Source organism: Macaca nemestrina, chromosome X (genome assembly GCF_043159975.1).
Source record: "Macaca nemestrina isolate mMacNem1 chromosome X, mMacNem.hap1, whole genome shotgun sequence".
Taxonomy (NCBI): Eukaryota; Metazoa; Chordata; class Mammalia; order Primates; family Cercopithecidae; genus Macaca; species Macaca nemestrina.
The window spans coordinates 141,687,095-141,709,472 of record NC_092145.1 but is presented as its reverse complement, the minus strand read 5'-3'; the positions used below and the strand labels follow the sequence as shown (position 1 = coordinate 141,709,472).

At 44.1% G+C, this 22,378-nt stretch overlaps 1 protein-coding gene and 1 long non-coding RNA gene across 12 annotated transcripts in view; one reads left to right on the top strand and one right to left on the bottom strand.

Moving 5' to 3' along the window:
* Positions 1 to 22,378, bottom strand: part of LOC105478194 (adhesion G protein-coupled receptor G2) — a 134,143-nt gene that overhangs the window by 9,176 nt on the left and 102,589 nt on the right. For all 11 annotated transcript variants that reach the window (XM_011735289.2, XM_011735290.2, XM_071088301.1 and 8 more), the window contains 12 exons: positions 21,728 to 21,794; positions 15,726 to 16,114; positions 12,618 to 12,783; positions 11,722 to 11,878; positions 10,061 to 10,204; positions 9,317 to 9,439; positions 8,303 to 8,348; positions 8,085 to 8,188; positions 6,861 to 6,982; positions 4,939 to 5,207; positions 1,689 to 1,788; positions 824 to 1,107 (listed from right to left, as the gene is read on the bottom strand). In XM_011735289.2, coding sequence (XP_011733591.1) covers positions 824 to 1,107; positions 1,689 to 1,788; positions 4,939 to 5,207; positions 6,861 to 6,982; positions 8,085 to 8,188; positions 8,303 to 8,348; positions 9,317 to 9,439; positions 10,061 to 10,204; positions 11,722 to 11,878; positions 12,618 to 12,783; positions 15,726 to 16,114; positions 21,728 to 21,794 — 1,971 coding nt within the window. The remainder of the gene's footprint in view (positions 1 to 823; positions 1,108 to 1,688; positions 1,789 to 4,938; positions 5,208 to 6,860; positions 6,983 to 8,084; positions 8,189 to 8,302; positions 8,349 to 9,316; positions 9,440 to 10,060; positions 10,205 to 11,721; positions 11,879 to 12,617; positions 12,784 to 15,725; positions 16,115 to 21,727; positions 21,795 to 22,378) is intronic.
* LOC105478193 (uncharacterized) overlaps positions 1 to 22,378 on the top strand; it is a 74,800-nt gene that overhangs the window by 13,970 nt on the left and 38,452 nt on the right. The window lies entirely within an intron of this gene.

Below are 22,378 nucleotides of genomic sequence, written 5' to 3'. Positions count from 1 at the left end.
GACTGCTGCCGCTTGGGTCTGTCTGTTGCCTTCCCATTTCTCATTGTCTCCAAATCGCTGACCTAGGAGGTAAGAGCGGTGGGCTCCCTGTACAGGCACAGTCATGGTATGTGTGCTTACTGTCTGCATGTTCTACTTGAATACAACAGTTTTTTAAAAAAGAAACCAAGTGAAGGAAGAATAATTGACTTTTTCAAAAAGAGTTCCTGACAGGTTCCCCTCAATGTGGTCTCTCCAAGGAGATAATGATGAATAAGGAGAAAAAAACACCATTTCTTGAATTTAGTAAGCACCTTTCCTCCAAGGATCTCAAAGCACTCCCTCTCAATGATAAATATGTTTTTCAATGAAAATATCTTAAGCCACTAAATAAGCTACTTTGCATATATAGGCATACCTCTTGGGGTTTCACAGATAGTGCATTGTTTTTTTTTTTTTTTTTTTTTTTTACAAATTGAAGGTTGTGGCAGCCCTGCATCCAGCAAGTCTCTCAAGGCCATTTTTCCAACAGCATGTACTCACCTTGTGTCTCTGTATCAGCAGTTTTTAGCAATAAAATGTTTTTAAGTTAAAGGTATGTACATTTGTTTAGACATCATGCAATTGCACACTTAACAGACTACAGTCTAGTGTAAACATAACTTTTATATGCACTGGGAAACCAAACAATTTGTGTGACTCACTTTATTGCAATATTTGCTTTATTGTAGTGGTCTAGAACCAAACCCCCAGCATCTCTGAGGCATGCCTGTACTCTTTCAGTAGCTACATTTTTGTATTCAACTGGGATCATTCAGTTTGTATTTGATGCTGTAAAGCTTACCTTGTAAAGTATTAAAGATGGCAAACAGATACATGAAGGTCACGTTAACTGGTCCCCAGGCAAAGAAGGCAAAGCCCCAAGTTATTCCCAGTAAAAATGTAAGGCCAGCGATACTCCTGAGGTCTTGAATACTGGTTTTTCGCTGGGCTCCCAGTTGCTTCTTCTTTTTAATTCGACAGAGCTGAACCAGGACCACAATGAACATGCTGACGTTCAGCAAAAATATCACACAGAAATATCCCACCACCGTAATGTAGAATACTGCATTGTTGTTGATCCAGCAGCTGGAGTTGGTTGGGGGGAAAACAGGGGAAAACATATTACAGTGATGAACTAGAGTTCAAAATGATACAATGAATCTCTAACATTTTACTGAAACATTTTCTACCAGTACAAGAGAAAAAAAATGATAAAACTGCTATTCTCTACAATCATTTATAGCTCTAGGGAAAAGAATCTAAGAGTTTATTTGAGGACACTTGGTGATTTAAAGTATTTTAAAAATAGACCTTTTTTTAAACATTCAGGATTTTGCCCCTGTAAATCCTAGCAACTCTGTTCCATGAGTCTTTATTAATATAACTGGAATGTCATTTTATCAGAGGCTAATGAAAATATTTTCAAAATAGTTCCTCCTAATTCATTTTTCTTTTCAGAATATCTCCTCCTAATTCATCACTTGAAGAGTAGCATGGCATTTCCAGCTAGCTTCTCTCATTACATAAGACTGTGAAGGCTGCTGTGAAATATTGCTGGGTTTTATTAGGATGACAGCAGAAGTCAATATGCTGATTAGATCCTCGTTTTCTAGGAGCATTCCGTTTTCCAGTTCACTTAGCATTCCCTTAGGGTGCTTTGTACTCACAAGTCATCCGGTGAACCATTGGGGAATTTCCCATAGGATCCAAGCCCATAGTTATCTGGGGATATAGTCAGGATGATGGTCACAACCACAGCTGGTACCCCTGGAAGATGGGAAACATTTGTCACACCTAATTCTTTTTTTTTTTTTTTGAGACGGAGTCTCACTCTGTCACCCAGGCTGGAGTGCAGTGGTGCGATCTCGGCTCACTGTAACCTCTGCCTCCCGGGTTCAAGCAATTCTCCTGCCTCAGCCTCCCTAGTAGCTGGGATTACAGGTGCATGCCACCATGCCTGGCTAATTTTTTTTTTTTGTATTTTTCGTAGAGACGGGGTTTCACCATGTTAGCCAGGATGGTCTCGAACTCCTGACCTCATGATCTGCCTGCCTCAGCCTCCTAAAGTGCTGGGATTACAGGTGTGAGCCACCGCGCCCAGCCGGTCACACCTAGTTCTAATAACTGAAGTGGGTGACAAGACTAGAGATCACATCCTATTTACATCTTGTAGCAGAGACTGGCTAGCCGTTCACCAGGCTGGTTTCTTTTCCTCTTTGGCACATGACTGGATGCTCCCAGCCTCCCAGGCAGCTGGGTGTGTGTGGCCACATGGCTCACTTTGGGCCCATGGGATACGGGCACAAATGATTTGCTCCACTTCCAGGCCTGTCCCATAGAAACCTCCTGTGAGATCCTCTACTTTCTTTTTGCCTGCAAACTTGGGGCAACCTTGAGCAGAGTCTTCATTAGCTTGGATCTCTGAATAACTGCAAGACCAGGGACTCCTCTGCCCCTGATAACTAGACTGTAGGTGAGTGAGAAATGATCTTCTACTGAGATTTCAAGATTAATCTGTTACAGCTGCCAGTGTTGCCTTTAACTTTTTTTTTTTTTTCCTGCTCTGTCACCCAGGCTAGAGTGCAATGGCACAATCTCAGCTCACTGCAACCTCTGCCTCCCGGGTTCAAGTGATTCTTGTGCCTCAGCCTCTCAAGTAGCTGGGATTACAGGCGTGCGCCACCACACCTGGCTAATTTTTGTATTTTTAGTAGAGACGGGGTTTCACTATGTTGGCCAGGCTGGTCTCAAACTCCTGACCTCAGGTGATCGGCCCACCTTGGCCTCCCAAAGTGCTGGGATTACAGGCATGAGCCACTGCACCCAGTGTTGTGCCTTTAACTTATACATGTCTGGAATGTACATTTAAGAGTCAGCAACTCCTGGCAAATCTTTCATTATGAAACTAAAAGTCCTCAATTTGAGGACTTTGAGACCCAGTGAAGGATGGAGGGTTCTGTCCTGGCTGATCCAGGGGGCGGTGACTGCTACTATGCTGGCTCTCTCGAAAGCCCACGGACACTTCCCTTCAGAGAAGGTACCATGAGAAGGGTCCCCCAAGTTTAAAATGGCTTTTGGTGGGGAAAGAATCCTATTCACCACTGCACACCATCACCCGCCAGCCAACCAGCAGATGTCCCATCTCAAGGCTCTGGTAAAGAACAAACAATTCCTTGTCACAGACCAGTTGCAGTGCCTGGTAATATCAAATCTAATAGTTCATTTAATGCCTTTGCGCTTGAACCTTCTGGTGACCCTGACATATGATAATTTTCTAAGTGAGACACTTTGTTAAAAATAAAATATTGGGGGTGGAGGACCTTGTACTTAACAAAGGAATCTGACTTTCAGCCTTCTCTAAAGAAGACAGAATCCGTGCCCAGTATCTGGAGTGGTGACTTATGTTTCTGGGACAAGCAGGGAAAGGGTGTTGTTCTGTTGTTCTTCACAAAGACATAATGACATAAGATGCAAGGCAGGGTGGCAAGGGCGGTGGCGTGCTTGCAATCTTGATGTGTAGGAATATTTAGCCTGAAAATAGACGGAGTCTGGTGGGGGGTGATGGCAGAAGGCTGCATATAAGGAGACAGAGAGCCAGGCTTGCTGTTTTCTAGCTTTGTGAACTGGAGGGAAATCACATCATCACTTGGAGCCAGTTTCTTCACCTACATTTGGAATGACCATGTGGCTCACCTCACTGGCTTATTTTGCATGGGGTCACTTGTGTGCAAATACGTTGAAAAATAGGGGATTATACATACTGTTATATATTACTTATAGATTATCTAAAGGACTTTCTGGCAGAAGAGGTATCAACTTATTGTTTTCTGCCTGAGAGAGCAAAATCAAGACCACTGGTAAGTGCCACCAGGGAGCTGAATGAACTTAGTGGAAAATCAGAACTGTAGAGCTTTATGAAATAGTTATTGGCTGCCTTGTAAGGTAATGAGATCTCCAGTAATAGAAGTATTCAAGCAGAAGTTAGATTATCTTTAGTTAAGGATAAGTCAGGTGGAGTTGAGGGTTGAAGAGACTCCTACATTGGATGGGAAATTGAATGAAGAGATCTTCAAGATCTTTGGGGAGTCTAAGGCCTTGTGACCTACCACCAATAGGCTGCACAATCAGAAATGTCATGCCCGCGTGGCAGTGAAGTTACAATGGGTTTTTTTTTTTTTTGAGACGGAGTCTCGCTCTGTCGCCCAGGCTGGAGTGCAGTGGCCGGATCTCAGCTCACTGCAAGCTCCGCCTCCCAGGTTTACGCCATTCTCCTGCCTCAGCCTCCCGAGTAGCTGGGACTACAGGCGTCCGCCACCTCGCCTGGCTAGTTTTTTGTATTTTTTAGTAGAGACGGGGTTTCACCGGGTTAGCCAGGATGGTCTGGACCTCCTGACCTTGTGATCCACCCGTCTCGGCCTCCCAAAGTGCTGGGGTTACAGGCGTGAGGCACCGCGCCCGGCCACAATGGGTTTTATATGTACGTTCTCTCACTCTGCCCTCCTGAGCATACTGTCATACATGTCTGATATCTGGGAGGTACAAAGTAGAATGAGGCTGGCTGGGAGCTCAGGGACTGAGTTTGGGCTCTTTACCACCAAGCTAATGTTTTCAATATATTGAGCACTTTCTGGCACCTTCTGTGCCAGCCCCAAATTCTAGTTCCTGGAGATACAAAGAGGATTCATGGTTCAGCCTTGAGGAATTTCATATTCATAACAAATCCAGAGGAAATATACAGGTGTCCTAGAAGGAGACTTGACAAAGTTGCTCTTCGGGCAGTGCACATGTAAGAGTATAAAGCTGTTTTAGAAACTTGCTGAATGTGATCTGCTTCATCATTTCCTCCTGCTCAAAAATCAAAACACTGGAGAAAAAGCAGAGGAAGTCCAGGCAACATACAGGCAAGCTTATACATACCCCAACCGACAATGCAGAATTTAAGGATGTATTTTCGGATGTAAGTATTAAATACTTTGACAAGGGCCAGGTACATATGGAATGCTTCTAGGCCCATCCATGTGAATGAGACCAAGAGAAAATAATGAAGAAATACAGCCACTGAAATGCAGACGCCTTGCATCTTATACAGAGCAATCCACGAGTCCAGGAGGAAGACCAGGTTCAGCAGAAGCAGAGCAGCACACAGCTGGATGAGGATTTTGGAAGGATAATCCCTCCGGATCTTTCTAAAAGGAAAGGATGAGAACCAGAATTAGCCTTCTACTCTGCCAACCCCCCATCTTTTTTTTTGGTCTAAGATAAGGTCTGGCTCTGTCACCCAGGCTGGAGTGCAGTAGCGTGATCTCAGGTCACTGCAACCTCCGCCTCCCGGGCTCAAGCGATCTTGCCGCCACAGCCTCCTGAGTGGCTGGTACTACCGGTACTCATTACCACACCCTGCTAATTTTTTGTATTGTATTTTGTAGAGACAGGGTTTCGCCATGTTACCCAGGCTGGTCTCAGACTCCTGGGCTCAAGCAGTCTTGCTGCCTTGGCCTCCCAAAGTGTTGGAATTACAGAGGCATGAGTTACCACGCCTAGCAATAACCCTTATGTAAGCATATCTGTCAGGCTCTTTGAGTTTTAAGCAATTTATTTTTATTCTTTGGTAAATGTCTATATGCATAAATTTCCTCTCTTTGAGTGTGTGTTTGTATGGGGGGGGGGCGGGGCTTAAAACCAACAACAACAAAGAAAAAATCTGAACAGAATCGTCTGTGATAACCATGAGGAGAATTTGTGTCTGTATTTCTGTGAGATCTTTTACATGCTGACTGTTGGCCCAGACTTTTAAATAGTTTAGAGTAGACTCTACTGAGCACTCGCCCTGTTTCTCCCAAACTACTTTCAGAAGCATTGGTGCTGCTTCTCATAGAGTCTGCTATATTCAGATCTTCAAAATTTAACCAAGATTCCCATATTATTGTATGTTATTAGGTAAAATGAGATCACGGAAAGAAGAGTTTATAGCTAAATGTAATAGCATAGGAGAAGCCAGCTAATTGATGACATGTTCATGTTTATGCATGCAAAATTAGATCCGGTGAAATCATTCTGAGTAATGGCTGGCCTTATGGTTATTTAGTCTCACCAATAATATTTCCAAAGGCTCACTAGATCTGTAGTCACAGCTAGACCCTAACTTTGGCACTGAAAATAAATTTTTTACATTTTCTGATCAGTATCCAAAATCTAAATCCAAGAACTTACATATTGTTTCATTTTGTTGATGCAATAAAAATGCCTATGTCCTTCTTTTCCATTAGAATTTGTTGAAATTACCCCCAAAAAGCAACCAAAGGGACCTGTCAGGTAAGTCAAAAAGGAAAGGCTGTTTTTTAGAATGGCATTCTTGCTGCAGAGCTACACTCACTGAGTGTCTATTTTTTTCAGTAAAGCTTTTCCACCCTTATTTCTCTCCATCCCCACACCAGTTAATGTATTTAATCCTTTGGGTTTGCTCAGTATAATTTAGAAATATAATTTATTAAACATAGTTCTTATGCTGTACATGGTGCTATGGTCTATTTTGGATTGTAAGTCTCTGGGTTTTGGGGCCTGCATCCCTCATTCATTTCACACTTTATGTCTATCAGGTACTGGGCGTCATTCTGGGGTACAAAGATGATTCTGACACAACCCCTGCCTTCAGGGAGTCCACAGACTAGTGTGAGGACACAAGCATATAAACCAAAAAGTACCATAAAGTTGATACATAGGTGCTCCACTAGCTGGGTGTACAGGGTAAAGCAGGCTGAGGAAAGGGCTTAGTTAATAAATGTTAGCAATGGAGGTGAGTGCTGAGTCCTAAATCCAAATTTCCAGTTGTGGATACTCACTCAAAAGCTACGTAGGTTACAAGAGTCACTGACAGAAAAATTGATGAAAGCCCACAACCAATATATGTAATAAACGTCAGAGCCATCGTTTGAGCAGGCAGCACAGATGTCCTAGATAGGTCCTGGAAAATGAAATAATTGCTTTTAATAATCAAATATTTTAAAATAAATACAAGACTTATGATTTATCAAGTATTCTAGGGATCCATTCACAGTCTATTCAACAAACCTATGAGGTAGGCACAATTATTACTATCAGGTAAAGATAAGGAAACTGAGACACAGAGAGGTTAAGTAACTTGCTCAAGGACACACAGATAGAAAGTGGAGAAGCCAGGATTCAAATTCAGGTCTGGCACACTCCAAAGCCCACGTACTTGATCACTGCATTATAGTGCAATGGAAAGGAACTGGACTAGGAGCCTAAAGACTGCGATTTAGCTCCTGCCTCTTACATTTCTTAGTTCTATGACTGTGGGCAATTATCTAACAAGTGAGTCTTAATTCTGATTTTAATAAAATGACAATAGCAACTCCCCATTCTACCTATCTGGCAGGACTGTTGGGATGATTACGTAAGAGCATTTATGTCAAAGTGTTTTGTAAAAATCTTAAAGTGCATTGCAAACTAAACCATTTTTATTACCCATCCTAATCTGAATTCCTTAGTTCTCTTCATTATTTAAAAGAGAAAAACTTAAATGTAAAAAGAGAATGTGAAAAAATACTTGTCTTTCATGTTCAAGTATTTTCCTTCAGGTGCATTTGCTTATTAGAAGAGAAATCTCTTTTTTTTTTTTTGAGATAGCATCTCTCTCTGTTGCCCAGGCCGGAGTACAATGACATGATTTCGGCTCACTGCAACCTCCACCTCCCAGGATCAAGTGATTATCCTGCCTCAGCCTCCTGAGTAGCTGGGACTACAGGTGCGCACCACCACGCCTAGCTAATTTCGTTATTTTTAGTAGAGACGGGGTTTCACCGTGTTGGCCAGGCTGGTCTCGAACTCCTGACCTCAAGTGATCCACCCACCTCAGCCTCCCAAAGTGCTGGGATTACAGGTGTGAGCCACCACGCCTGGCAAGGAGTAATCTCATTGGTGTATGAATCAGCCACAATATCATATGTGCTGATCTGTCTAATCCATCAGATTAGACATTGTAGTGTGATGCCCAGCTACCCCTCAGACCCAGAATTTAAGGCCACGTGGCACGGGCATATTACCAGTAGAATGCCGAAGCTTGTCAGATGGCTACAGGTACAGATGGTTTCATTCAATCTCCTGTCTTTGACGGAGCAGCCATCGTCTGACCAGCCTCCTCTGCCACCTGTTGGCATTGGGAAAAGTATCTGTCCCATCAGCAAGGCCACAGCACCAGTGACTTCACGCCCTCCCCAATTAACCCACTCAAGAGTTTGAAAAGGTTATGACTAGAACTTACCATTTCTGCCCAAGTCCCAAAATACACATCTCACTGTTAACTCATCCTGTGGTAGAAAGATAAATCACAAATAATTAATTTAGTGAACTGAAAAAAAAAAAAAAAAAAAGAAAGGTATTTGAAAAAAAAAAAACCTGTGGTTTTTTTTATTTCAGAATCTTAGGCTTAATTTTTGGAGAGTTCTTATTTTATATGGTCCCTAGAAGCAAGTGAGCCCTAAATAGACCAGCATTTCTTAAGCTCATCAATCGTGCATAGGAATCAATTTGGGGCCTTGTGAAAATGCACATTCTGACTCAGTGGGTCTGGGTTGGGGCCTGAGACTCTGCATTTCTAGCAAACTCCCAGGTGATGCTGATGCTGTGGGTGTGTGGACCACACTGTGAGTAGTGAGGTCGTAGATGATGCTTAGTGTGGACTGAGCTGAGAATCAGACCTGCAGCCACAGATCCCCACACACTGATATCTGATATTTCACAGTTGTTAAGAGCTTGCTTTTGCACCGATTCTTCCTGGAAATTTAGTGGTCAAAATTTTTTTTTTTTTTTTTTTTTTTGAGACAGGGTCTCACTTTGTCACCCAAGCTGGAATGCAGTGGCCCAAACACAGCTCACTGCAGCCTTGAGCTCCCGGGCTTGTGATCCTCCCACCTCAGCCCTCCAAGTAGCTGGAACTACAGGCGCCTGCCACCACGCCCAGCTAATTTTTGTATCTTTTGCAGAGATGGGGTTTTGCCATGTTGCCCAAGCTGGTCTCAAACTCCTGAGCTCAGACAATCTGCCCGCCTCAGCCTGTCAAAGTGCTGGGATGACAGTGTAAACCACCGCACCTGCCCTGGTCAATTATTAAGTGTGTTAAAACCCAATGGAGAGGTGTGATTCTAGTCCTACACACTACTCCAATTGAGCTGAAGCTTCTTTCTGCCTGATCTGCCTTTTGCCGGCCACGCCTTACAAGCATAGTTTGTACAAGGTGTTCTTGGTCAATGACCAGATGGCACTGGCCTCTCCCCACCTGGCTCGGGTTGACGTGCTTTAATGTGACTGTCACGTTTCTTGTCAAGTTCCTGACGGTCAGGTTTGCAACACTCGATGATATGACGTAGCTGATCAGAGAGAGGTTCTCCAGGGAAGGATCCTGGCACATGAAGATGGCAAGGGTAAATGAGATATTGTCAGAGTTTTAGAGCTAGAAGGAACACTAAGGAATATTCTGTCCACATTGTTTATCTTACAATGTAGGTCAGAAATCGAGGAACAAGGAGGAAAGTGACTTTCCCAAGGGTTCACAATGAGAGAAACAGAGCTCGTTCCACGATACAACGCTCTAACTACTGAGCTAAACTGCACAGATTGACACAACAGGATTTTGTGAATCTTTAAAGGGAACATAGCATTAAGCCATTTAAGCTGTGTTTCCCCAAGCAAGTCACTTAACCTCTCTCTGCACCTCCATGGCTTCATCTGTAAAATGGGATAATAATAGTTCCTTCCTCTCAGGGCTGCTGAAAGGATTAGAGTTAACATTGTAACTGCTTAGGATAGTGCTTGGCAATTAGTAAATATAAATACTACGTAACTGTCAGTTACTGTTATTTATCATCACCAGTATCATTAGGCTGTGTTTTAAAATGAACTGCAGCATTTCGGCAATTCATTTGACTTACAGCAGCCTTAAGAATATTTGAGCACTAAAAGAAATGAAATGCCCTCGTCTCCAAATAAAACCCAAGCCAAAAGCAGTGAGCAGCAGTTTTACCTGAAACAAGGCAGGTGTTTCAAAGAAATTGAACTGAACCCTGGAAGCTAGCTCCATGTCATTAGCTGGTAAATTATTCATCAGCGATGAAGGAAGAGTGATTGTGCCAATACTGTTCTCAGGAGCTTGGGTTTCCAGAGAAACCTGAAAATCAAGTGGAAGATAAGAATAAATATCTGGAGCTAGTATAATGAGATGGAAAACACACCTATTAGGTTGGTGCAAAAGTAATTGCACTATTTGCCATTTTTTTTTTAAAGGTAAAAACCACAATTACTTTTGCACCAGCCTAATAGTTAAGACACAGGGTTCTGTGAGGACCTGACCTGCAGCATCTCTATGTAAAATAGCTTCTACTTCTATTCCTCTGGTTGCTACTAAATTAAAGAAAGGAAGTGCAGGCCGGGCACAGTGGCTCACGCCTGTAATCCCAACACTTTGGGAGGCCGAGTTGGGCAGATCACCTGAGGTCAGGAGTTTGAGACCAGCCTGGCCAACATGGCGAAACCCCATCTCTACTACAAATATAAAAATTAGCAGGGTGTGGTGGCAGGCACCTGTCATCCTAGCTACTTGGGAGGCTGAGGGAGGGGAATATCTTGAACCTAGGAGGTGGAGGCTGCAGTGAGCCAAGATCGCACCACTGCACTCAACCCAGGGCCACAGAGCGAGACTTCATCTCAAAAAAAAAAGGAAGAGAAAAAAAAAAAAAGAAAGAAAGGAAGTGTAATAGGGACAGGAGACCCCAAGAAGGAAAGGAAACATTTTAAGGATGCATAGAAATAGCTGAAAAGTGCAAGATGACTGCAGATCCCAGGGAGACTGTAGCAGCAGACACACCAAGTTAGTGTCAAGTCCTCATAGAACCATGTGCACTGCACTTGTAAAAGGAAGACTGTGAAAATTAAAAAGTGAGACTTGGTTTCCTTGGGTGTTTGCAGTCCCCAATCCCTCTAAATAGGTGGACAGAAAACACTAGAAACAGGAATGATATTCAGCACCACTATATACAGCAGTGTAGTTCTAACACTTGTTATAATATTGAAATGTGATAAGTAGCTGACACCCCTGCCTACTCTTCCAACTGCCTAGAACCCTCTGCTGGATACCACCCATGCCAGCTTCCGAAATTCAGCTGCTAAAGGGTTAACGCAGGGAATAACAGGGACCTCCGACATCCTGCACCAGCCAAGACCAACGTCGTCTTTTTTTTTTTTTTTTTTTTTTTTTTTGAGACGGAATATTACCTGTCGCCCAGGCTGGAGGGCAGTGGTGCAATCTTAGCTCACTGCAACCTCCGCGTCCTGAGTTCAAGCAATTCTCCTGCCTCAGCCTCCTGAGTAGTTGGGATTACAAGTGCATGCCACCACGCCCAGCTAATTTTTGTATTTTTAGTAAAGACAGGGTTTCACCATGTTGTCCAGGCTAGTCTTGAACTCCCGACCTCCAGTGATCCACCTGCCTTGACCTCCCAAAGGTCTGGGATTACAGGTGTGAGCCACTGCGCCCGGCTTGATTCTGTGGTGCCTCTCTGTTCTAGATGCCAAATATTTTGAATATCACCCCAGACTATAAGCAGTAATTGCCTCAATCATGAAATACAACGGGGACTACAATCACACACAAGAGAATGTTTTTTTCTGACATCAATTACAACGTACCTGAAGATTTGCAGGGTCTTGGGCCACAAAGGTAGTTGTGTTGAAACTACTGGCATTTACTCTGATCACGGCCAGAGCCAAAGAAGGGGAGGTTAGACTTATGGTCTTGTTTGAAAAGTTCAGCTGTAGGCCAATGTCATCCACTACTTTCAGCAATCTGTAAAGAAAGGTGGGCAGTTTGTTTGTTTGTTTGTTTGTTTATTTAGAGACGGAGTCTCGCTCTGTTGCCAGGCTGGAGTACAGTGGCGTGATCTCGGCTCACTGCAACCTCTGCCTCCTGGGTTCAAGCAATTCTCCTACCTTAGCCTCCCGAGTAGCTGGGACTACAGATGCACACCACCACGCCTAGCTAATTTTTTGTATTTTAGTAGAGACGGGGTTTCACCATGTTGGCCAGGATGGTCTTGATCTCCTGACCTCGTGATCCGCCCGCCTCAGCCTCCCAAAGTGTTGGGTGCAGTGGCGCCATCTTGGCTCACTGCAACCTCCACCTCCTGGGTTCAAGCGATTCTCCTGCTTCAGCCTCCTGAGTAGCTGGGACTACAGACACGCATCACCACACCTGGCTAATGTTTGTATTTTTAATAGAGACAAGGTTTCACCATGTTAGCCAGGCTGGTCTCAAACCCCTGACCTCAAGCAATCTGCCCGCCTCAGCCTCCCAAAGTGCTGGGATTACAGGCGTGAGCCACAGTGCTCAGCCTCAAGGTTGGCAGTGTAGATTTGGCAGGCCTGCTCTGTCTCCTCATTCTAAGCAGAATATAGAGTAGCAACCTGAGAAACCATGATGTACCTGGTATTTGGGAGTAAAAGACTTGGTGATATTAATCATGTGAGCAGCATCTTTGTCTTTGGAGGGTCCCCTCTCACCACCACTTCAGTTTGCTAAGTCGTACCTTTGAGCCAGAGGGGCCAGCATGTCGGGCGGGGAATGAAGAAGTTTGCTGACTTGGTTTATCATTTCTCCTGCGAGGTTAGGCTCCAGGCTGCCAAAGGACAGAGCCTTCTCCATCTGCGACACTTGGTTCTCAAGATCAGAAATACTGCTGGTGTTGACGATGTCTGTATCAAAGAGCCAAATCGTGTTATGAACACACAATGGAAAACCCACTAATAAAGATAAACGTACACAGACCCTGTGATATGGCAAACTCACCCCTGGGTATTTGCCCCAGATAAATGAAAACATATGTCTTAGGAAGACTTGTTCATGAATGTTTACGGTGGCCTTTTTCATAATAGTCCCAAACTAGAAACAACCCAAATGCCCATCAACTGGAGAATGAATCAACAAACTGTGGTACCTCCATCCAGTGAAATATTATTCCATGATAAAAACGAATTAACTTTAAATACACGCAACAGCATGGGTGGATCTCCAATTTGCCAATGCATTATGTGAAGTGAAAGAAGCCAAACTCAAAAGGCCACATAGTGAGTCTCTTCATATGATATTCTAGAAAAATCCAAAAAACTGTAGGGAAAGAGATCAGTGGTAGCCAGGGGCTGGGGTGAGGGGCTAGGTTTTGACTTTGAAGGGACACAAGGGAACTTTGGGAGTAGTAGGGAAACTTATATATCTTGATTATGATAGTGGTTACATGACTGTGAGTGTTTCCACCTGCACAGAACTGCAAAAATTTGATTTAACCATAAAATTGGATACATTTTACTGTATGTAAATTATACTTCAATAAATCTAACTAAAAAATATAAAGCACATCAGTGTATTTAGTATATACTCATATAAGCACAAGTATGCTTGTATTTAATTTATATCATGTGTACAGGATTTTATGTGGATTGCTGGAAGCTCTTTTGTGAAAAAGAGAATATTATGGGCCAGGCACGGTGACTCATGCCTGTAATCCCAGCACTTTGGGAGGCTGAGGCAGGTGGATCACCTGACGTCAGGAGTTCGAGACCAGCCTGGCCAACATGGGGGAACCCTGTCTCTACTAAAAATATTTTTAAAAGTAGCCAGGTGTGGTGGCATGTGCCTGTAGCCCCAGTTACTCGAGAGGCTGAGGCACGAGAATCGCTTGAACCCAGGAGGCAGAGGTTGCGGTGAGCCGAAATTGCGCCACTGCACTCCAGCCTGGGTGACAGAGTGAGACTCTCTCTCTCAAAAAAAAAAAAAGAATATTATGAAATCCACAGCTGGACTATCACCTGTAAGTCTGATTTTTAATAGTGTTTTTAATAGGGAAACAATGATACAAACCTGTCTTTAACAACAGACAACTCTTAATTTCACCACTTAACATCCTATTATTTTACCTATTCCAGTCAAATCTTTATGCATGTGTATTTACACTATTATAAACATGGTGTGCAAACTATTTGTTGTTGGGCTATTTTCACCTCACATCAAGACTTGTAAATGCCCCCAAGTTTCTGTATTTTTCTGTTTCTGTTCTAATGACTTACATGGTCGCATAATAGTTATTGTGTTAGAGTAGCATATCTTATTTAATCATTCCTGTCTTCTGGAACCATTAAGTTTATTCTAATTTTTAGCTCCTGGGTAACACCTCAATCTGTATCTTTTATGCATATGTCACTTTGCTTCTTGTTGCCCCAGGAATACACAGGCACCAGAGGCCACCTTGATAGTGTTTTGTGTAGCCTGTTAGGCTGAGTCTAAGGATCGTTGGGAATTAGCTTTGGGAAGGTGGGCATCTTAGGCCCAGGCTAATGAACTTCAATTTTACTTTATTCTTCATCAGTTATTTGGACCTTCCTTTGACTAGAGCCCCAATGATTTTCTAATTTGGCCGAAAATATTTATATTTATAAAAAATTATTGGCTGGGCACAGTGGTTCACACCTATAATCCCAACGCTTTTGGAGGTTGCGGTGGGAGGATCACTTGAGCCCAGGAGTTTAAAACCAGCCTAGGCAACATAGCAAGACCCCAAATAAGGGAAGGAAGGAAGGAAGGAAGGAAGAAGGAAGGAAGGAAGGAAGGAGGGAGGGAGGGAGGGAGGGAGGGAGGGAGGGAGGATATTGAAGAGAGAGCAGTGCAAATTTGAAGAAATATGAAGTCATTTAGCAGAAGCTCCTTATCTCCTGGTGATGCTAGCACCAGGGTGGAGGAGGTGGGTACCAAAATCAATCTAATGTCACCAAAAACTTGGCTTCCCCCATCCTCCAAATTCTAGAGGAAGACCTGCCTCTTACTCACAGAGCTGAAACTCCAGCATATCCAGATTTCTCTCAGCTTCTTTCCCTCTTGCCTTTCTCTCTGTACCACTAAGCCCACTTTGGACCCGGGAGCCCTTGGCGGTTTCCACAGCGTTCTCACGTACACCTTCATTCTCAGCCTCATGCAGTTAGTGTGATGATTTTGATCCTCACATAGAACAGGCAGAGGCAGGAGGAGCTTGTTCCAGATCACACTGTCTGCGAGGGCCCGTGCGGACCCAAGCCTGGGTCTTCACAATGTTTCTCCCCTCCTACCACTACCTTGGCTCAGTCCCAGCTCGGTCACTCCGTGACTGACTGACTTTCAGACCTGCCAATTTTTTCTTTTGTCTTCTGTCTAAACTGAGCTGCAATGTTTAATAGATCAAAAGTTTACTCTTCAGGGTGTTGAAAACAGTGTCCCAACCACCTTTTGTAGGAGAAAGAAACCTAGAAAATCTCCAACTCTATCAAGTGAGATCTGTGCTTGCCCCTTAGAGCTATTTCTCCATTATCTTGGTCAAAACAATGGAACTCAGCCACAGCCAAGAAGCAAAGTGACAACTACATGAAAGATACCTGGGAGCTAAAAAGTAGAATAAACTTAATGGTTTCAGAAGAGAGGAATGATTAAATTAGATATGCCACCTCAACACAATGACTATTATGCAACCACGTAAGTCATTAGAACATTAGAATGCCTAAAGGAAAGCTCTAGAAATCAAGCGAACATCATACAAAGAAAGGCTCAACATGGTCTTATCACAGATGTCTTGACTGGCAGATTGGCCGCTGTTCAAGTGGCATCTTACATTTACCTGTCTGGACAGGAGGTGCGCTGGTAGTGATGACATTCGCAGGGGCAGACACGGTGGGAGAGGAAAATGAGGCTTTCACAGGAGGTGGGGTGCCGGAAACATGGGTTTGGGGCATAGGGGAAGAGATTGTTTCAGACTGTGGGGACATGTCAATGACAGGGCTGGAAGCTATGGGAGCTGAAGGCTGAGGTGAAAGGGGGTGAATCTCCCCTATTGGAGAGAGCACATTGTGGGTCACAGGTGAATAATCTGGGGGCTCAGCAAAAGAGGTAGCATTGGGGACCTGGGAAAGCACAGTGGCCCGAGGCACCACTGGGATGGATTGGCTGGAAGAAAATGGTGGGCCACGTGGATGGTCAGCAAGACAGACAATGGGATCCTGCAGGTCACTAAAGGAACAAATCAGAGAGATACATGTGAGACACGAATGAGCTACAGAGGGGCGAGTCTTTCCCCTCTGGCAATCATCTGACACCGTCAAGTTGACGTAGTTACATCAGGGACATGACACTTCCAGCCTCTGCCATTTCACACCCTCTGTGCACCTGCCACTAGCCCCCAGCCCCTGCCCACTTCTACCACCTACTTCCTGGGACAGGAATGAGCAAGGAGAGATGCTCTTCTGTTACTCTCCAGTTCACTGCTGCTCTGTGGCTCTACGTCTCATGGTCACTCAATTGAGGGGATCTTCTCTGTGCTCCCGGGGGAGGGGAACTGTGAAATGCCTCGTGACCCAACTGGTTTTCATATACTAGGAATCTATCTTAATCAACTTTACACTGCTATAGCCTGGCATAGTGGTAGCTGACCCATGGTAACTGACCAAGAAATGTTGGTTGAATGAAAACAATGAATCAAGCTAGGGCAAAAGGGGTGGTCCCCAGCTTCTACATCAGCTATGTCTTCAAGGTTCCTTTAGCTCAGTGGTTCTCAACCTTGGCTGTGCATGAGAACTACCCAGAACATTGTTTTTTTTTTTTTTTTTGAGATGGAGTCTCACTCTTGTCACCCAGGCTGGGGTACAGTGGCATGATTTTGGCTCACTGCAACCTCTGCCTCCTGGGTTCAAGTGATTCTCTTGCCTCAGCCTCCCGAGTAGCTGGGACTACAGGCAACCGCCACCACGCCTGGCTACTTTTTGTATTTTTAGTAGAGATGGGGTTTCGCTGTGTTGGCCAAGCTGGTCTCGAACTCCTGACCTCCAGTGATCTGCCCACCTCGGCCTCCCAAAGTGCTGGGACTACAGGCGTGAACCACTGTGCCTGGGCCAGAACACTTTTTAAAACATATATGTATATAGATTTCTGTGGCCTACTCCTCTGTGTTTGATTCAGCTGGTCTTAGGATGGGGCATGTGTATTTTCTAAACTCTCTGGCGATTTTCCTGGGCATCAAAGGTGGAGAAGTCATCACCTACTCTCTGGCACAAGATCTGTCAGTCTTGAGAGACCTAGGGAGGAACAACTAGAGGAGGAGCAACAAATTATTACGCAGGGAATATTTGCCCAGGGAAGCCTCTGATCGATCTAGTTTTAGATGGACACTTAGAACACCAATGAGAATGTGTTCTTAGAGCTTCTCTAGGGTGAGAAGAGGGAGGAATATTAGGTCAAGGGGCCTAAAGCAATTCACATCTATAAAAAGAAAAGCCTGCTTGGTCCAGTCTGGCTGGTCACTTGGCCATAGGCCTCCCTGCATCCCCTGAGGTTTGGGGCAGTGAGGATAAAGGGGTGTCAGACAGTCAGAAACGTCATGAGTCAAAAAGCCTAGACTTGGCCGGGCGCGGTGGCTCATGCCTGTAATCCCAGCACTTTGGGAGGCCGAAACGGGTGGATCACCTGAGGTCAGGAGTTCCAGACCAGCCTGGCTAACATGGCGAAACCCCGTCTCTACTAAAAATACAAAAATTAGCCAGGCGTGGTGGTGGGTGCCTATAATCCCAGCTACTCGAGAGGCTGAGGCAGGAGAATCGCTTGAACCCGGGTAGCGGAGGTTGCAGTGAGCCAAGATTGTACCACTGCACTCCAGCCTGGGTGAAAGAGTGAAACTCTGTCTCAGAAACAAACATACACACAAACAAACAACCTTCACTTGGGCTCCAGCTCTCACTACTCCTGTGGACAATTTACCCAACATCTCTCAGACTCCATTCCCTAAGCTGTACACTGTAGCAACCCACCTGGCCAAGTTGGGGTAAAGGTGCTTTGCAAAGTGTACATTAAATTTTCTTCAGCTTATCTGGGAGCCTGCAGAAGGTAGACCCCCAACACAGGCTCCCATTCACTGGGCTCAACTGTGAAGAGGTTGCCTTCTACTCCTGTCACTTATGCTAGTCGGAGCCCTCCATCCACTGTGAGGCACACAGGGAAGTGGCAGAGCAGTGGTGGGCAATGCCAGCAGCACATCTGAACCCCTCAGAGCACCTTGGCACCAATGCCTGGGCTCCCACTCCAAACCAGCTGACCTGGAACCTCTGGCGGTGGGCGCAGGTGCCCATTTTAATGCACGTCATTTTAATGTGCTTCTTTACTGCGGTGTAGCCTGCATAAGGTGTACTAACCTTACATTTAGAGCTTGACGAATTTTATATATAATCACCACCTAGATCAAAACAGAGCATTTCCAGCACCCCAGAAGGCCACTTTGACACATCAGTATGTTTTAAAAATACCCCAGGTATTTCTAATGTACAGTTAAACTTAAGAACCAACATATTAGAAAGACCCTGAGTGGGCATCTAATTCTGACCCAGTGGTTCTCGAACTTGGCTGCGCATTAGAATCACCCCACCCAGGAGTTTTTAAAAACCAGGAAGCCCAGGCTGCATCCTAGACCAATCTCTAAGGGTGGGAGGCAGGCATCTGTGTATTTTAAAAATTCATTCATTCATTCATTCATTCATTCATTCATTCATTCAGAGACGGGGTCTTGCTTTATCACCCAGGCTGGAATGCAGTGACATGATCATGACTCACTGCAGCCTCTACTCCCCAGGTTCAAGTGATCCCTCCTGCCTCGGTCTCCCAAGTAGCTGGGACTACAGGTGTACATCACCCTGCCCAGCTAATTTTTAAAAACTGTTTGTAGAGACAGGGTCTCACTATGTTGCCCTGGCTGGTTGTGAACTCCTGGCCTCAAGCAATCCTCCCACCTACGCCTCCCAAAGGGCTGAGATTATAGGCGTGAGCCACCATGCCCGGCTGCATTGATGTTTTTTAAAACACTCCAGAGGATTTCAACATGCGGCCAGGATTGAGAACCACTGGCACTGCTCTACAGTCTGTATATAGACCCTCGGTGCTCAAAGTGGGGTCCATGAACCAGCAACACTGGCTTCACCTGGAGAGCTTGTCAGAAATGTGGAGTCTCAGGCCCAGGCCTTACTGGATCGGAATCTGCATTTTAACAAGATCCTGAGTGATGGATGTGCACGGTGATCTTTGAGAAGTGCTGATCCAGTCCATTTCCTAATTTTACAGAGCTCTAACTCACTTCTTCATTTGACCTGAGACTCTGAAGGTTAAAAAGCATCTGCTCTTGAACACAGATACACAGCTAGTTAATGACTGAGCCCTAGCTGGACATCAGTTTCACATCCTGACCCCTTTTCTATTCCTGTTTCTTCTTCTTAACCACTCTCTGAATGGGCAGCCACTAGGGGTCAGTGGGGCTGCCTCAAAAGAGGGATGCTCTTCTGATCAGATCCCAATGCTTCCAGAAACTCTATCCCCCAAATGGGGCTCAATGCTCCAGCTTAATGAGGCATGTGAAGCTGAAAGGGGCATGTTACTCTTTACTTTTTATTGCAGAAAATGCTGCTACAAATCCTTAACTAAAGACTTTTACCTGTTCCTCAAGGCCCAATGTTTTAATATTAGTATATCTCAGAAATCTGGCCCACAAAGGGCAGACAGGCTACACTTAGCCTTCTCCTCCCATCTGAGAAGCTACACAGATTTTTTAAAAAGTCCTTTTTTTCCAAATACAATTTTTATCTGATTGTAGAAGAATATAGAAAATGCTGCAAAGTAAGAAATAAAAGAAAAAGTAAAAAAACAAAACAAAGCAAAACTCATAATGCCAGCAGGCAGGTCATTCATGGGGAATCACAGTGAACATTTTCATTCATGTCCTTCCTGTTTTTTTCTATGTATATTTCTACACACCTGTGGTCACATCATGTGTGACTTTCAGAGTCTTTTGCTATTTTGGAGCACCCATCTCCCATTTTCCCTCCATTGGAGCAATGATTTTAAGGCATCAATTCTCAACTCTCGTTGCACATTAGAATCGCCAGCAGGGCTTATATTTTTATTTATTTATTTATTTTTGAGACAGGGTATTGCTCTGTTGCCCAGGCTGGAGTGCCGAGGAATGAACATAGCTCACTGTAGCCTTGAGTTCCTGGGCTCAAGTGATTCTCCCACCTCAGACTACAGGCACGTGTCACGATGCCCAGCTTTTTTTTTTTTTCCCCCCAATTTTTAGTAGAAACGAGATCTCGCCCAGGCTGATCTTGAACTCCTGAGTTCAAGCAGTTCTCCCACCTGGGCCTTCCAAAGTGCTGAGATTATAGGCGTGAGCTACTGTGCCTGGTGCAGAAGGGCCTTAATGCCTAAGCTATATCCTAGACCAATTAAATCAGAATCTCTGAGCCTGGTGACTGGGAATCAGTATTTTTTTTAACTTTTTATTGGAACTAATTTTAGGCTTACAGAAATACTATAAAAACAATACAAACAGTTCTGTATACCTCCCATGTAGCTTGGTCGCCCACTGTTAACATCTAACATCCAGATTAGACCCAAATGCCTATCAAAATTTAGTATATGACAAAGGTGACATCTCGGATCACTGGGGAAAAGATGAACTTTTTCATATTTAACTACATAAAATTGTTTCAAAATTTGCATGACAGAAAACATGATAAAGTCAAAAGACAACTAAAATACTGGGAGAAAATATTTGCAACATATACCATAGATATGCTTATAAAGAGCTAATATGCACAATATGTAAAGTACTGTTTTTTTTTTTTTTTGAGACAGTCTCGCACTTTCGCCCAGGCTGGAGTACAGTGATGCGACCTCGGCTCACTGCAAGCTATGCCTCCCAGGTTCACACCACTCTCCTGCCTCAGCCTCCTGAGTAGCTGGGACTACAGGCGCCTGCTGCCACGCCTGGCTAATTTTGTTTTTGTATTTTTAGTAGAGACGGGGTTTCACCAGGTTAGCCAGGATGGTCTCAATCTCCTGACCTCATGACCCACCCGCCTTGGCCTCCCAAAGTGCTGGGATTACAGGCGTGAACCACTGCGCCTGGCTAAAGTACTCTTAAATAATGGATCATATATCAATTAGAAAGACCATCCTGGCTAACCCGGTGAAACCCCGTCTCTACTACAAAATACAAAAACTAGCCCGGCCAGATGGAGGGCGCCTGTAGTCCCAGCTCCTCCAGAGGCTGAGGCAGGAGAATGGCGTAAACCCGGGAGGCGGAGTTTGCAGTGAGCTGAGATCCGGCCACTGCGCTCCAGCCTGGGTGACAGAGCGAGACTCCGTCTCAAAAAAAAAAAAAGAAAAAGTACAGAAAAGACATGTACATGTAATTCACAAAAAGATACAAAATGGCCCCCAAGTATATGAAAAAAAGTTCAGACTCTGCCTTAGTAAGAGAAATGTTGATTAAAGTAACACTGAGATACCATTTCTCACGTATCAGACTGTCAAACGTATTTTTTAAATGACAAAACATTTAGTTGGTGAGCCTTGGGAGTCAGTGTTTTTAATGCTCCTCAGGTGGTTCTAATGTGCAGCTAAGATTTCAAACCACTGGTTTAAGGCAACCGTCCAAGTGGAAATTTACTTCATGCTGCAGAAAACTGCATTTTCCCTGAAACTGAAAGCCTTCTTTACTCCCCAAATTCGAAAACTCCTGAGCTAGCATGGTGATTTTTTTTTTTTTTTTTTTTAAAGAGAAGGGTCAGTATGTTTGTTACATACCACTGAAGCTTTTCCAACTCTTCTGGGGAGGAAGGGCAGGGTGTCCTGACAGAACAGCAGCAGTGTTCTAGGGGAGACAAAAGGAAAAGGAACAAGAAAAATGCACGGTCAAGAACAAAGCAAGGTGGCAGCTCAGAACCATTAAGTATCATGGTTCCTACACTGCCTGCATTTAAAAGAGCAATTGTCTAAAACAGGTGGTAAAATAGATTGGACGCCGTTATATTGACAATTATATACTGTATACATAGTAGTGCTCAAAAATATTTATTGATTTTTTGGGGGGTTATATGCATGCCATACTAATCACTCTTCAGTAACTCCTAAGAGGAATTCACAAGTAAACACATCTTGGAGGACAGGATGTTAAGTGAAATAAGCCAGGTACAGAAAGACAAATACCGCATGATCTCACTCAGATGTGGAATCTAAAAAGTCAAACTCATAGAAACAAAGAGTGAAATGCTGTTTACTGGGGGGTCAGAGGTGGAGGGATTGGGGAGATATTGGACAAAGGACACAAAATTTCAGTTAGGCAGGAGGAATAAAAGAGATCTATTGTACAACATGATGACTACAGTTAATAAGAATGTGTTGTATGCTTGAAAAGAGAGATCTTAAATGTTCTTACCACAAAAAATGATAGGTATG